At 35.7% G+C, this 15254-nt stretch overlaps 2 protein-coding genes across 3 annotated transcripts in view; both read left to right on the forward strand.

Moving 5' to 3' along the window:
* Positions 1 to 10054, forward strand: part of LOC112841215 — a 53176-nt gene extending 43122 nt beyond the window's left edge. The window contains exons 3-7 of the mRNA XM_029962734.1: positions 190 to 225; positions 2261 to 2326; positions 4281 to 4418; positions 6553 to 6747; positions 7404 to 10054. Coding sequence (XP_029818594.1) covers positions 190 to 225; positions 2261 to 2326; positions 4281 to 4418; positions 6553 to 6747; positions 7404 to 8866 — 1898 coding nt within the window. The 3' untranslated portion in view covers positions 8867 to 10054. The remainder of the gene's footprint in view (positions 1 to 189; positions 226 to 2260; positions 2327 to 4280; positions 4419 to 6552; positions 6748 to 7403) is intronic.
* The window catches only part of LOC103757699 (HBS1-like protein), a 52467-nt gene continuing 44534 nt past the window's right edge, over positions 7322 to 15254 (forward strand). The window contains exon 1 of one of the 2 annotated variants that reach the window (XM_025895682.1): positions 7322 to 7398. The gene's annotated coding sequence lies outside the window, so the exon portion shown is untranslated. Of the gene's footprint in view, positions 7399 to 7710; positions 7730 to 15254 lie in introns of those variants that run through there. The other variant, XM_025895683.1, reaches the window with a different exon arrangement.

Raw genomic sequence — 15254 nt, forward strand, 5'->3', positions numbered from 1 at the left:
CAAGCCACAGCTGGGTCCCCCCTGCGCTGCCTTGAGATACCCAAGTTGACTCTGTTTTTCAGGAGCGGCAGTGACTTGAAAATAAGCCTCAATACAATTTAACCCACCCACCTTTAGTCTTGTAAAACTTAAAAGTTGTGTTCACGGCCTAATGCAAGCAAATTGTTGCTGATGTTCAGCCATAACAAGAAATAAGAGGCAACAGCTGTTACCTGCGGAAGAAATGTAATTCTTAAAGATGAAATTGCGCATTTAGGGATCGACTTCTTTTTCAGATACCTGTCCTGCTATACTTAAGCTTGCATGGAATGAACGAGTTCTGTAAGAACTTGGCTCTTACTTGCACTACTGTAGCTTTCTTTGTGCCCTTGCCCATTAACTTAGGCAAACTGTTAATCACACTTCTTTTTTTCTCAAAGTTTTTTTTGCTGTTGACTTGGGCTGTGGAAAAATGGACACGTTTCCAGTTGAAACTGGTATTTTACAGAATCCTTTGTTAAGAGAGCAGCAATTTTGTTGCCTCACTTTGTCAGATTATTTAAAAATTACTAGAAATGCTTTTGCCTGCTCCTAGTCTTTTGCTGTTGAGTGAACAGACACACTGTGTATGTACTAGAGGTGCACAAATTCCGTTTTGCACTGTTATCTTGGAATATTTGTGCAAGTCATGTAAATTTATATGAGCTGTGGCATCTGTATGTCCCACCTTGCAGGTTTTGTATATGTAAATTTAGCTAATATAGGGAAACTCTTGGGCTGCACTGGGAATTTTACTGCTTGATTTTTCATCCTTTAGAGTTTTTTTTTTCATCACAGATTGGTTGAAATGTTGATTTCAGCTCAGACTGTGGCATCTGTGAAGTTGAGTGCCCAATTCATAGAATTCATTTCATTGTTCACACACTTATTAGAATCTTTTAATGAAGTTGTTGAGATGGACAGTAATTTGCTGTAGCCATTAAGTTACAATTGCTGTTGGAAACATTACTGTTGGGTTACGTGTCAGGTCTTATCCTTGCACAATGTACTGCTTCTATAGTCACATACAATCATTTATGGCCCAAATGAGGTAGATTTCATGTCTTTTTTGTTGCTTTGTTTAATGCCATATGTTCTTTTTATGCCACTTATGATTCTGTAATGCTTTATCTGGCTCAATTAAGTACCTCATTTCTAAAGTAAATATTTACAGTATTTTTTGGTTTCCTTTCATAGGAAGACTTCTGAGGCCTTAGATTTTGTGGCCTTTATTTGACCATGTTCCATTTTTTTCCTCTTGTTTTTGAGTTATTGTGATCATAACTGAATGTGATATCTGTGAGTATGTTGGTGATACAGCTGGAATGCTTGAGTGGCTTCTACTCTGTTCTTTCTAATTTCTGTCATTTTTAAATAATTATTTTTATGGTCAGTGCATGCTGTGGTCTGTAAGTCTTTTAAAACAATAAACAGTATGTATTACTTGTAAAACTGCCAAATGTATGCAATAGGATCTTTAACAATAGTTTATTACTTTTTTTGTGTATTTCATTATTACTTGGTGAAAATTACAAATTTATTTTCAAGATTTACATAATACTAGGATTACTTTTTTGGGGTACAGGGCATAACTTACTTTCTCTTTGTGCTTCTTGATGCCTTTTTTTTAATGAGGAAAGTATATGGTTATGTTTAAGTAACTGTAAGATTCTTGCTTTTTGCTTGAAAAAATTTTGCATATTCAAAGGGAATTGTGAATTGGGTTTTTTCCCTTGCTAAACGTCATTTTAAAGGTGGACGGGCATGAGGATAAAATGAGAAGAAAGGTGAGAAATACTAAGGAAGTGAGTAGAAATGCTGATCCTGAGTTTTTGGAGTAGAGATTGTAACTGAACTGTCTGTGGTTCAGACTGAGAGGTGAAGCAGAATTATCAAGAGAAGTGCTGTGGGTAAAGATTTGTGTAGCTGTAGAAAGTTGGATTTGGTCTGAGAGGGCAGCCTTCCAAAGGGGATGCTGAAGGAGGAGGTGTGAAGCATTCTAGCTCTTGAAAATTTTCAGCTTTTCTAATGAATAGAGTATTAAATGTTAAATTCTGTTATTCTAACAAAATTCTATTATTGTAACTTAGAAATTCTTACCTTGGTGAATTAGAAGAACTTAACTGCGCTTCTGAAATACTGGAGATGCATAATTTCATAAAACCTTGTGCAAAAACTACACTTTGAGTTATAATATTATTTAGAAATTGTGCACATGAATCTTGCTGGTTTTGCCTTATAGATTTTGAAGATGATGATGTGTATGGCCAATCTGTAGAAGATGATTATTGCATTTCTCCTTCAACAGGTTAGTTCATATAATTACATATAAGTATTGTCCATTGATCCCTGCTCCGATATTTATTGATTAAAACAATATTTAAAGGCTTGTGATGCTTTTGAAAAGTGCATAGTAGCCACAATCCTGTTAAAGTCAGTTATGTGGTGTTAGTATTGTATTTTTCGAAGTCACATTAGACAACTGGCTACATCTTGACTCTTACAAGCATATTATATTATCTTAGATGGTCAGAATATACCTGGTAATGGAGAAATCTGGTCTGTGGGAATGTGTTGATAATCATGAAACATTTACTATCTGTTCAAATTGTTAGTACAATCTATGTGGGCTTAACAGTTGTGATTCTGCACCTGGTAGTTGATGTCTTTTACAGAACTTCAAGCAAATGTGGGGCAAGGAGTCTTATTGTGGGATGTAGTGCTGATCCTCAGTGGCTTCTCCTCTCATGCAAGGTCACGTGGAGGTAACCAGCCTCCCAGTGTTTGTAATGTTGCAAAGTAGGTTTAAAAATAGTGATGCCGTGTGCTCAGGTAAGATGTAATTGAAGCAGCTCAGCCAAGAGGAATTTAACCCCACTGTAGAACCATTAGGTTGCGTTCTCCAGTCAAGTCTCTGGCAAGTTATCAGTTCAGAGTTTCCCCAGATTGGGTGGCAGTGTTTCTAGAGCTGAGTAGGCCCTGGAAATAGTACAGCTGGTGTTGATATGAAGCTGTGCTACTGCGGGAAACTGGTCTGGATCTAAATCCACTGTGACTGTGATGTAGTGTGTGACCTCTGGTCACAGGAACTTGAAATAATTAAGTCTTTAAAAGTCTGTTGCTCTTTCATGCTGTGGATTTTAGATGAGGGAATCTAGGTGTGTAATTTTTGTATTTGTAGTCACATTCCCCAACAGATTGTCTTGCATTCAATTTCTGAGTTTAATTGCTAGATTTTTTCAGTCATTCTCTAAGAATTAGTAATAGCCTTGTTTATTTTGTGATGAAAATATGTAACTTATACTTTTTGCTCACGTATAGACTGATAAATTGCAAAAATAATTCCTGCCTGTGCACAGTAATTTTCCTAAGAACTCTTTGTGTGTAAGCTTCATTTATAAAATAATCTGATCTAGATCGTTTAATGATCTTTTAATAGTTGCTTCAGTTTTGGTGACTGAATATGAAACAGTATGTGTGCATTTGGGAAACAGTTTCTAAGGCTATACTACTTAACTTCAGGATATATGTATGCTTTCAGTATGTATTTCAGAGCTGGGGGGCATATTACGTAACATAGGGCAATTTGTTTACATTATACCTTGCACATTTCTGAGAGTGTATAATGTCTGGGGCTCTTATTCAGCAAGGAGTTTTATGTATATATGCCTTAATGTGTTGCTAAATCAGAGTGAAACTGTACACTTGTTTAAAGTTTTGTGTGATTATACATTTTAACTCATGGGCTGTGTTTCCAATGAAATTCCAAGAAGGGAAGAATATGTTCTACTCTATGAAAGTCTTATTAGTAGTTTGACAGTGACATACTGTAAAAGCAACGAGAATTTCATGATGACTTTTTTTTTACTTGAAACTAAAGTAAAAAGAAATTCTGGAGTAAGGCTCTGAAGACATTAGGCCACAGATGGTAATTTGTATAAAAAATACTGTTTTTCAAATCATGAGTATATTCTTTTGTTCCAATACTGAACTTTGCAGAATTGTTGGATTACATGGATACAAGGATATTGGCCAGTTTGTAGTTTCACTGTGATGATGACTTATTTATATTCTAGTATGAGCTGTTGTATGCTCCGTGTAGTTCTCAGGTAGTAGTGATTATACAGCAGTGTCTCCCCACCCCCTTGAAACCACTGCAACAATTCAGTCTCCTAACTTATTTTCAGTTTACATATGTTTTGTTTTTAAAGGAAAAAAAATTGACTTTTTTTTTTATATACTTCATTTTTTATCTAATGCAGCAGCTCAGTTTATCTACTCCAGACGAGACAAACCAGCCACATTTGCTGAGCCTTTAGAAGAAGAATATGGCTACGAAGGTACCGATGATACTGCTGATTATTTTACATCCGGTCATCAGTTGACTGAAGTTGATAGAGGTAATTATAGAAAATAAATAACTATCAGAATAATCTCATATGTGAATTAAGGATTTACTAGAATAGTCTTAAATTAATGTTTCTTGATCAGCACTGCTCACAGTTTTGTAACCTTGTGGTAGAACAACACCTTCCATGAACACAGCCTCAGTGGTGACTTCAAATTTTTAACTACCTTTTGTGAATTACTTGTAACTTGGTTGCATACTCTGAAACGTGTTCCTACTTTTTTACTAGAAATAATGAGATTTCATGTGAAATTCAGACATAAGAACAGCTGTACTGACTGCTCAAGTCTTGACTCTTGAATACTGAGTATTTGTAGCATGATTTTTTGCTTGTTTTGCATTCTGAAGTATAGCAATTAGCAGCATTAGAGGGGTTTTCAAAGTATCTCATTTCCTTGAAACAGTAGCCAATATTCTCTACAATCTTTTTTACTTTGTTTTGAATTCATAAGACTTTTGTTTCCATTCAGTCTTGCAGCCATGAATTCCACATTACAAGCTAAGTTCTGAGCTAAGTGGTGAGGGAAAAAATACTTGCTTTCGTTTTTTAAACTTGCTACCTGACTGCTTAATTACTTGCTTTGTGAAAAAGATTGACAAGTCTCTTTGTAAGTATTAATAGATAATATAGTTTTTAATGTTTTGGAAATAACCAGGGTTATTTTTAAAATGTTGATAAGGTCAGGTAAAGTGCGTTGAAATTTGGTACTTAAAAGAAGTTGCAGAAAATTGAGAGCAACAGATAGAACAGAAACAGTTTTGATTCCATGTCAGTCACAGTGGTAGAAGTTATGCTAATGCTTAGATATGGTTAAATATGGTACATTAGGGAGCATCCTGTTTTTATAGCAGGAAATAATGCTGTAGAGGGCAATTTGAAAGAACGAGCCAGTGCAATGGTACAGGTGATGTAGACCATATGGTCCTCTAGCTTTTCATGATGCTTTTGACAGACTTAATCGGTCAAGAACTGGTACAAGAAGGAAACTAGCATTCCAGACTGAAAAAAAAGAGGAAAAGAAACCTCAAAATAATCATTCCTACTGTGAAAAGAGCAGCGGTCTCAGAAGACTTGTTATATTTGAGACAATGTGCAGTGCTGGCCATTAATACAAAGTTATTGATGCAGTCAATGTGGCTGCAGAGATTGTCCTTGTTGAATGTTAGATAGTAAAATGGCAACCAGCCATTGTGTAGGGCTCTGCCCATACTTGTTTGCCATGGCAAATGTGTGGGCAACATTGACTTGCTATTTGAATTACAGGTAGAAGGTGCTAATTTAAGTAACCACACCACAGGAATTCTGTGGTGTTGAATTTCTGTAGCAAAGTTTTTTAAAAATCTTTCAGAAGGTGTTCAAATAAAAAATATGTAGTTGTCTTCCTGTTCTTCAGTTCCTGTTTTCTAAAACCTGAACTGGCAGAAACTGGGATATTCAGGAAGATTTTCTTCTTCTATGTTTGTGTGGCTGATCAACACCCTACTTCCAGTGAATGGCAGACTGGTGAATTTTCAGTCTTTTGTTGTGCAGCAAGTAGCTTAGTCAAGGCTAGTTGCAAAAATACCCTCCAAAGAAAATTGATTTTATCAGCCAAAAAATATATTACTTTGCCTTTTAGAAAAGGCAAAGATTGCAGGTAGTTTGAAACCTGGCATGTTGATCCAGAGTTTTCAGTTGTTAAGGCCTGAGGACCTCGAAATTGCTGTTTTACTTCCGGTGTTAATTGTAGCATCTGTAAATGCTTAAAATACACTGTTCAGTGGGGTTCCACGTTGACTTACTAAATTAATTTGGATAATTTTAAGGTGATTATTTATATTTCTTCTCTGCAGTTAAGGTAGTTATTTTACAACATCAAAATATTTCAATATTGAGACTTTCTAAATTAATAAATAGTAGTCAGTGATATGTTCCTTATAGCAATGTCTGAAATAGGTCAAATATTCTGTAGGGTATGGAAACAAAGTTTATCAGGGCAGTAAGTGAGATTGAAATTAATTTCTAAATGTTTTAACTTATTGTAATATTTTTCTCTTCTCTTTTCTTATTAGAGGTGTGGTGCTAGTGGTTAGGCCATCTAAGACACATTTTTGTGCAGCTTATAACAGTATTATGTTTCTTTCAGCCCGTCTTAATTCATGCCTTGATCAAATGAGAGAAATTTTGGCAGAGTCCATACCAGAACAAGCAATGGTGCAAGCACTACTGGATAGTAAATTTGATGTACAGAAGGCTTTGGATCTTGTGCTTTCACAAGGCAGTAAGCAAAATGTGAAGACCAAGAATAAAGATGCTGTGAATTTAGCAAAGAATACAAAAGGTATATTTATATTTAATTGTTTACATTCAAGGTGATTTAATTTCTATCTACAGTTTAATTTTGGCTTTTCAAACTGAAGACGCTTATTATTGCAATATTAATTTCTTAGAGAATTAAAGAATATCAACTTACTATATCTGCATTCTAAAACATTTAAAGGAAACAGTAGCTTTTCTTGAGCTGGAAGTCAAAATAACACCTTAGTGTCAGTTTAAATGCAAACTGCAAAGAGCTGCAGTTCATGATAGATTTCTGATTTATAATATATGATGACTGAATTAATGCGTATCCCTTTAAGGTGGACAGCATCTTTAAATTTTATGTGCTTCCATTATTTGTTAGGTGAACTGACATCTCCCATCCCCAATACCTCCCTATTTTGGTAGTGTCTGTATAGTAACTTTTCTTATTTTGATTTGTGCTTAAATCTTTGCAATCTTTACTGGCATTCTTTGCTTAAAGTTTCTTAGATATTTCAGTAGATACATGTAATTTAATTGTAGAGCATTCCTTACCTTTGGATAACACTTAGTAATTAAATGCCTTTTCATGTTTCTTGATTTTTTTTTTTTGTTGCTGCTGTCAACTTTAAAAAAATTGGATATTTCGTTGTGATTGCACTTCCATCTGAAAATTATTGGCTATTGTAAGGTAAGGAGACTTACATTGTTGTCCAGAAATGTGTGTTGATACAGACAGTTTCTCTTGTGCAGTAGAAAATTTTGCCGACAACACCAACAAACCTGAGTTTGGAAACTTGACAGCCAAAAGTGGCTCAGTTCTTTATTCTTTAAAGAATATTGCAAATGACAAAGTACTCCTTAATGCTGAACAATCCGATATACCTTCATGTGAAAGGAAAGGATTGAAATCCTCTTCACTTGTTCTGTCATCTTCATTCAGTGATGATTTGTGTAAAGGATCACTTTGTGAACTTGTGAATAAACAGGCAGAGAAGCAACTACCAGAAAGTGCTAATGCAGTAAGTCCGGTTCCTGACAGTGTTTACTTTAGCATAGGAAGTAACCCCTCGAAATGCAAGGAAACACAGGACTTGAAATCCTTGCTGATGGAGAATGTGGTTTGTGGTTCTCTGAGTTCTGAAGACAACATTCCTCTCATTTCCCCAAATACTTCTGATTGTAGTAGTAGTGCAAATTTTTACAGTCCTCCATGTTTAACAAGTGCTTTAGGAAAATTGGCTCTTGATAATGAAGTCAGTCATACTGTAAATAAAAAGAATGAACTTCTTGAAAATTTTTCTTCGCTTGTGCAAAGTAGAAAACAAGAAAGTCCCTCTTCAGACATGGCTGCTTTGCCAGTGTTAAGACCTGGAAGTACTTCATTGGCTGACTTACTTCAGGAGCACCAGGAAAGCAGTGCTAGCCACTGTTACTCTTTGGCTGATCTGTACACCCAGTCAACAGCAAGCCTCACTGATAGGAAACTGGGAACCTCGTCATTATTACAACTAGTAAGTCAACCCCAGATTTCAGTTGGGATGCCAGAGCTGACAGGATCTTTGTCTTCTCTAGCCCTCTCTAAAGTTTCTCCAGTAAGGGAGGTTGAGAATTTATCACTCTCGGATTTAATAGCAGAGACTATTGAAATAGATAAAACTCAGCAAAGGATGGACTTGCCTGTGCACAATGTAATGGAATTCAGGCCTTCCCAAGGAACCAGCATTGATTTGAGTGTCCTTGTAAAAAGTGAAGATGTATCTACAGACCAAAATGTGGTAGGGCAGTCAAGTATCTTAAGCCCTGAAACTAAACTTGTAAAAGAAAAACAAGGAAGATGTTCTGGTTTTGCCAAAATAAACAGAAAAACCAAAAAAGGGCATGGTCTTAAGAGGCAGGATTTGTCCCTTTCATGGGTGAAGGCGCTGTGTGCAAGACCTTCAGCTTTTGCTTTAACCTTGTGCCTCCGTTATCCTCCAAAAGGATATAAGCGTCACACAGTTGGTGTACATAAAACTTTTCTATACAGTAGACAAGTACAAGATGTAAAACCCAAGGAAACTGGTCCCATAGTAGCCATAACACCATTTGATTTCAAATCAGCATCTCCTGATGATATTGTAAAAGCTAACCAAAAAAAAGCTTTTACAAGACAGTAATAAGGAAAACCCAAGTCTCACTGTTTATATCGCGTTATATTAAAAAAAAAATCATATAGGACGTATTTATAATGCAGAATTGATTTTTTTTTTATTTTTTAAATTGACATATTACAGTTCTTACTGATTGGTAGCAAATTTGTATCTGAACTTTTAAACTGTTGCACTGAATGTCTTAATTTTTGCGTAATTTTCACTGACAGTTTAACATTTTTAACTTTTGCAAAACCTTGAACTTTAGTATGTAGATATTGCATGTACAAAATTCTGTGAACACCATTAGACGTCTTGAAATATCTCTAGGTGTTGAAGATACAGTTCATTGGGAAGAACACTGAATTATTATTTTGTAAAGTAATTTACTTTTGCTATATGGTGTATAGTTTGGGGAGCAGGAACTTCAGTTTATATTACAAGTGTTTTATTAAATGTTTTTAAGGTTAGATTTTCTGATAAAGGTATGTTATTAAACTGTCAGTCTTGTAATTGATGTTTCCAGTCACTGTCATTATTCTCTTTCTATATTTATACTGATGACACTATTACAACAGAAATACCTTTAGTTTTTAAAAGCCTCAATGACCTCAGGTTTTGACAGTTCTGGTTGTGGTAGGACATGTATAGTTTTTGATAGGACCAAATTTGTAGGGGAGCAAGCAGTGAAAATTGTTGTGCACCCCCTCCAATCAGTTGTCAAAATATGATATTCAGAATGTTAAAACAGCAATTTTATAGATATATAAATACATGCTGCATTTATTTCATGAGAAGTTTCCCTAGGATTCTATGGTTTATTCTCAAGTCTTTCAGAGGAGTATTGGAGTAACAGTTCTTTCAACTGTAGCATGAGAGTCTTTGCTCAATGGAAAAAAAAATCAGGCAAAGCATAAGTGCTATTTGTGTCTGCTTCTTGTCTGTTTTGAAGAAAACTTCCTTTAGAAATGGAAATACATTCTCTTCTACTGTTTGCACCCATTACTGTTGCTTTGAATCTTCAGGTGAAAGATCCAAATCAGAACATTCTGGAGGTTTTCTGGTGCCCTGTTGGTCAAATTAGCAACTGTATATATGTTTTAACTTTCTTCTTAGTACACATTATGCCTTTTAATATATTTCCAATGTCATTGTCACTATTTTAAATTCTGAACAGCAATAAGTTCAATAAAGATACTGCTGCAACTACAAAAATATGTTTGTTCATGTACTGCCGTACACATATTCATGCTAAACTTGGCAGCTAATATGAAACAGTAGAAACAACTTTCATCTAGTTTTAATCTAATTTTTCTTAATCATATTACATCAAAAAGAAGACAAAAACTTTAGGTTTATTCTTGACTTCAGGTTGCACTACAGTTCTGTTTCTAAATAAAAATAAAACATCATCCAGTTCTCTCAGGTACAAATTTAATGATCTGTATATTTTGCTTGTTTGTTTAGTTGATGAAATTGTCATTTAAGAGCAGTGTGACCTTTGACCTCATGAATGAAATGAATGTTTCTTACCCTTATTAATAAAAGTTTTATATAATGACAGTGCTGTAGTGTTTATGTTCCAGTTGACGTGTTATTCTAGCCGTCTGTATCCTAACCTATTTTGAGTGCCTTAGAGGATTAAAAAATACAGTCCTTTGTACAGTGATAAGTTCATTAGCAGGAGCATAATTGATTTCCTCTGAAGACTTTCCATAGAAGCCTGGTTGATAGTAATACTGGAAGTTTTATTAATTAGTCATAATAGCAAATACTTCTGTGTGAAGAATATGAAATACTTTTCAGTGGTCTGTTTCTCTGTAGTTAGTCCAAAGGTTAACTTTCCCCTGCTTAAAAATCCAAGTCTCTTACTCCTACTGAGGCAAAAGGTCCTATCTGGAGAATTTATAAAGTTCAGCTTTCCAAGATTGTGTGTTTTCTAGAATAGAAATTCTGATTTTAAACACAGAACATTAGTGCAAAGTTTGGCATTCTCATGCCTGGTATGTTTTTAGGTGGTTTTGCTTTCTTGTGTTCCAAGTATTCTTGAGGCACTAATTAATGTTGGTAGAGATTTCTAATACATGTGGGTTTTTTAAATTTTCATTGCTTCACTTTTCCATCTAAACATTTTCTTATTCTTGTCTAGCTTCTCTTTGGTTTTGATCTGTTCTCTCATTCCTCTGGCTGCCCTTATTTGCATAAAACTTCTTAGCGTTTTAGTAATTTTAGAGCCTGATCTGAACAACTAAATGTATGTTGTATGGGTCCCATTGGAAAGTATGTACAAGTAGCGGGGGCAATGTGTAGTACTTGGAGCTCGGTTTTACCATAGTTTTCGTGCAGATTAAAGTTTCAACAGGTGACTAAAACATATATGTTTATCACAGCTCTTACTGTGGGTTTGCTACCTTAGTAAACAACTTTGGATCTTGTTAGGTACCTAGATTTTCATATATAATTACTTTTTCATTTGCATTTGACTGTAGTGTTAGTGGTCATGAAAGAACCATACGTGCTGTTCAGTGTATAAGCGGTAGGGGAGGGATTTTTCTTTAGTTTACAGTCCTGAATCCTGAAGTGAGCCTTGAATTAGTACAGACTTACAGACTGAACGCTGCAGAAGGTGCCTAAGTGGTGGATAAACCTGAATTCCAAATAATTTGTAGCAGAAATTATTTATTTTCATTCTTGGACAGTTTTATCGTTTTGTTTTTCTAAACAAAAGGTATTATGTCACTGTATTTGCTTTTTAAATGAAATAGGTATTTTATTAATTTCCCTAATTATTCCTTAATTTCTTTACTGAGAACCACGTTTATGCTATCAAGGACAGGTTTAATTGTCTTAGAATACTGCATGATATTATAGTATGTGGCATTTTTGTATAACAAGGCTGTGTTTGGCCTTTGCACTGAAGGATTTGTGCCTGATGAATGTTAGAATTCTTGTTAACTAAATCTGCTTGTTTAATGCTTGACACAGTGAGCTTATTTTCTTGATATATATATATATATATATATATATATATATATATAATTTTCCCCTCCTTGTTTTGCAACTACTGTGTATCTTTGCTTAATATGAGCTAATTGTGTTAGTTGTTTTGGAATTCACATATTAACATTGCAAGATACCTGTCTGTGTTTGCATATGAAGAGAAAAAGACAATACTAAACTACATAGACATACTACTTCTGGTATTCAAACTGAATACTCCTAAGGCGTTTTGTACATTAAATTTATTTTGTGCATAATTTTTGAGTGGTTGCTGAATATTTTTAATACAAAACCGATGTAACTTTATGTATGTAAATAAAATGCATATTCCTAAAGCACTGATTTAATTACAATTTCTTATTAACTTACCTGATAGAAATAGAGTTGTGACTGAATGGGCATGGAAGATGCATGGAAGATTCCTGTGGAGAAAGTAAGGCAAAATCTGTTTGGTCAGTTCTCAAGATCTTAAGTTTCAGATGCAGCAAACTGCTTAAGTTTCTGGAACTATTGCACAATTATATTTCAAAATCTTATTTCTTAGAGACTAGTTGGCACAGTGAGGTAGTCTTTGCAATCTTGTGTTTTGCCCTATTTCATCTTATCATGTCATTCAAATAACATTTTTCAGTAGTCAGCAATTTCTGAAAATCTGCACTTATGCAAAAAGTTAAACAGCAACTACTACTACTGCAAGAATGAATAGCTGTACAAAAGATTTGTATGAAGATACAGATTGTCGTTGTGAAGAGTATATAATTTATTACAATTCCACTATACAAGTAGTAGTACTAGTAGTTTAGGGTTATATGCGTAATTATTTACATCTTTTTCAAATCTAAAGTACTCAACTTCTCTAATGTTTAAAATGTTTTTGTATCATATTGATTATGAATCAATATTTCAAGCAAACATTTCATGACATTGTAATTCACGCAGTAAAAGCAAACTTCCTAAAGTGCTGACAGGGGACGCTTCTCTGGTTTTTTTGGGGGGAAGGGGTTTTGGAAATTGAGTTGAATTTTTATGGATAACTTAGATGTTTTGTTTTGTTTCTGTGAAGTGTAGACAGCTGATAAACTCTTAAATAGATTTGATGTTCAATTCACTGTGTCCAAACTAGTAATTAGATGATAAGGAAATGTCATTATCTATACTTCTGTGTGTGGTTTTAATCCATTTTGACTGTGGATTTTCTCTGATGAAGTAAGAGAAGGTTTTTTTTTTTTGTGAAACTGGTATGTTTATTTTGTACTAGGAAACAATGTAGTGAAACAAAAATCAAAGCCAATGGTGTTTTATTTATTTATTTATTGAAGCAGTCTCTTTTCTTTCCAAATTGATATCTCAATGCAGTTCATTGGGAATGCGTCTGTTCTATTATTGCTGTATTATACAACCAGTTGCTCCTTTATGTAGGTTGTTAAAGTACATAATTTTACCAAAAAGTAAAAGCTAATTGCTCTTTGTGATTTTAGGTGATTGTTGAGATGAACAATCTGTATGAAATGGTTCATGGGTTTCTAGTGTCAGTGTCAGCATGGAAGGGTTCTTTATCTGGTTTGTGGATTCATTATGTTGCATGCTTAAAAATGGTCCATCAGAAACAATTGTCGGTGACTTCTGAGGTGTGTCAGTAGTTTGTTGGTCAGATAATTGATTTGGATGCTTATTGTTGGTAGGATTCCTTTAGAAAATAACCCATTACCCTACAAGTTTCTGGTAATAATATGACCAGAAGATGACTAGAACCTGTAAAATGGTTGTAGTCTGCAGAGATAAGAGAATCCTTGAACAATCTCTTAAGAATTAGACTTGTGAAAATGTAGTGAAAATTATTTTACTCTTTTTATAATGAGAATATGGAGATTTTAGAGAAGAGTTGCTTGTGAAGTATTTACTCATCATCAGTTTGTCAACTTCCAGCTGACTGGAAGCTGACAAACATTGTCTGGATTTTCAAGAAGTGCTGGAAACTACAGGCCTGTCAGTCTCACTTCAGTACCTGGGAAAATTATGGAGAAGGTTACTTTCAGAGGTATTGATAAATACCTGAAAGACAAGGCAGTCAGTAAACCTTTTGAAACTGTCTCTCACAGGATCCCTCTGGACAGAATGTCCAGCACACGACTGGATAAACACATCGTGTGGTGGGTGAGCAATTGGCTCGTAGGTCAAGCACAGAAGGTAATAGTGAATGAGGTGACATCAGACTGGCAACCTGTCACTAGTGGGGTTCCATCTTGGATCCTGTGCTCTTTGATATTTTCATAAATGAATTGGATGCAGAACTGGAAGGAATACTAAGCAGATTTGCAGATGGTACAAAATTGGGAGGAGCTGTTGACTCCTTGGAAGGCAGGGAGGCTTTGCAGAGACCTCGACAAATTAGAGGACTGGGCAATCACCAACCATATAAAGTTCAGGAAGGGGAAGTGACATATTCTGTCCTTGGGATGGGGTAACCCTGGATGTACGTACAGACTGGGGAATGAGATGCTGGAAAGCAGTGCCACAAAAAGAGACCTGGGGGTCCTGGTCTGTGTCAGGTTGAATATGACTCAGCAGTGCCCTGGCAGCCAGGAGGGCCAACCATGTCCTGGGGGCCATCAGGCAAAGCATCACCAGCCAGTCGAGGGAGGTGATTGTCCCGCTCTGCTCTGCAGTGGGGTGGCCTCGTCTTGAATATTGTGTGCAGGTTTGGGCACCACAATATAAGAAAGGTATTCAGCTCTTAGAGAGCATCCAAAGGAGGGCAACGAAGATGGTGAAGGGCCTTGAGGGGAAGCCATGTGAGGAGCAGCTGAGGTCACTTGGTCTGTTCAGCCTGGAGGAGAAGAGACTGAGGGGAGACCTCATTGAAATTACAACTTCCTTGTGAGGGGAAGAGGAGGGGCAGGCGCTGATCTCTTCTCTGTGGTGAGCCAAGGGAATGGCCTGAAGTTATGTCAGGGGAGGTTTAGGTTGGCTGCTAGAAAAATGTTCTTCATCCAGAGGGTGGTTGGGTACTGGAACAGTCTCCCCAGGGAAGTGGTCACAGCTCCAAGTCTGACAGAGTTCAAGAAGCATTTGGACAGTGCTTTCGGGTGCGTGATGTGACTCTTGGAGATGGTCCTCTTCAGGGCTAAGGGTTGGACTTGATGAACCTTGTGGGTCCCTTCCAACTCAGCATATTCTGTGATTCTGTGATCTTGTCAATGTTTGAAGGCAATAGCTAGATGAAGATGGACATTATTTTAATATTTTGATTGGCTATTTTGAATATTTTTGTCCATAACATGAGAGAATGAAGTCTTAATATAGATTTCTCTTTTTTATCTGGTGGCATATGTTCTTGACATATGTAGCATTTCTCAGGTGTCCTTTACTTTGGTATGATTAGTGATATTCAGAGATTGTAATTTGAAACACACAG

Source organism: Manacus vitellinus, unplaced genomic scaffold (assembly GCF_001715985.3).
Source record: "Manacus vitellinus isolate BGI_N305 unplaced genomic scaffold, ASM171598v3 scaffold_4_pilon, whole genome shotgun sequence".
NCBI classification, from domain to species: Eukaryota; Metazoa; Chordata; class Aves; order Passeriformes; family Pipridae; genus Manacus; species Manacus vitellinus.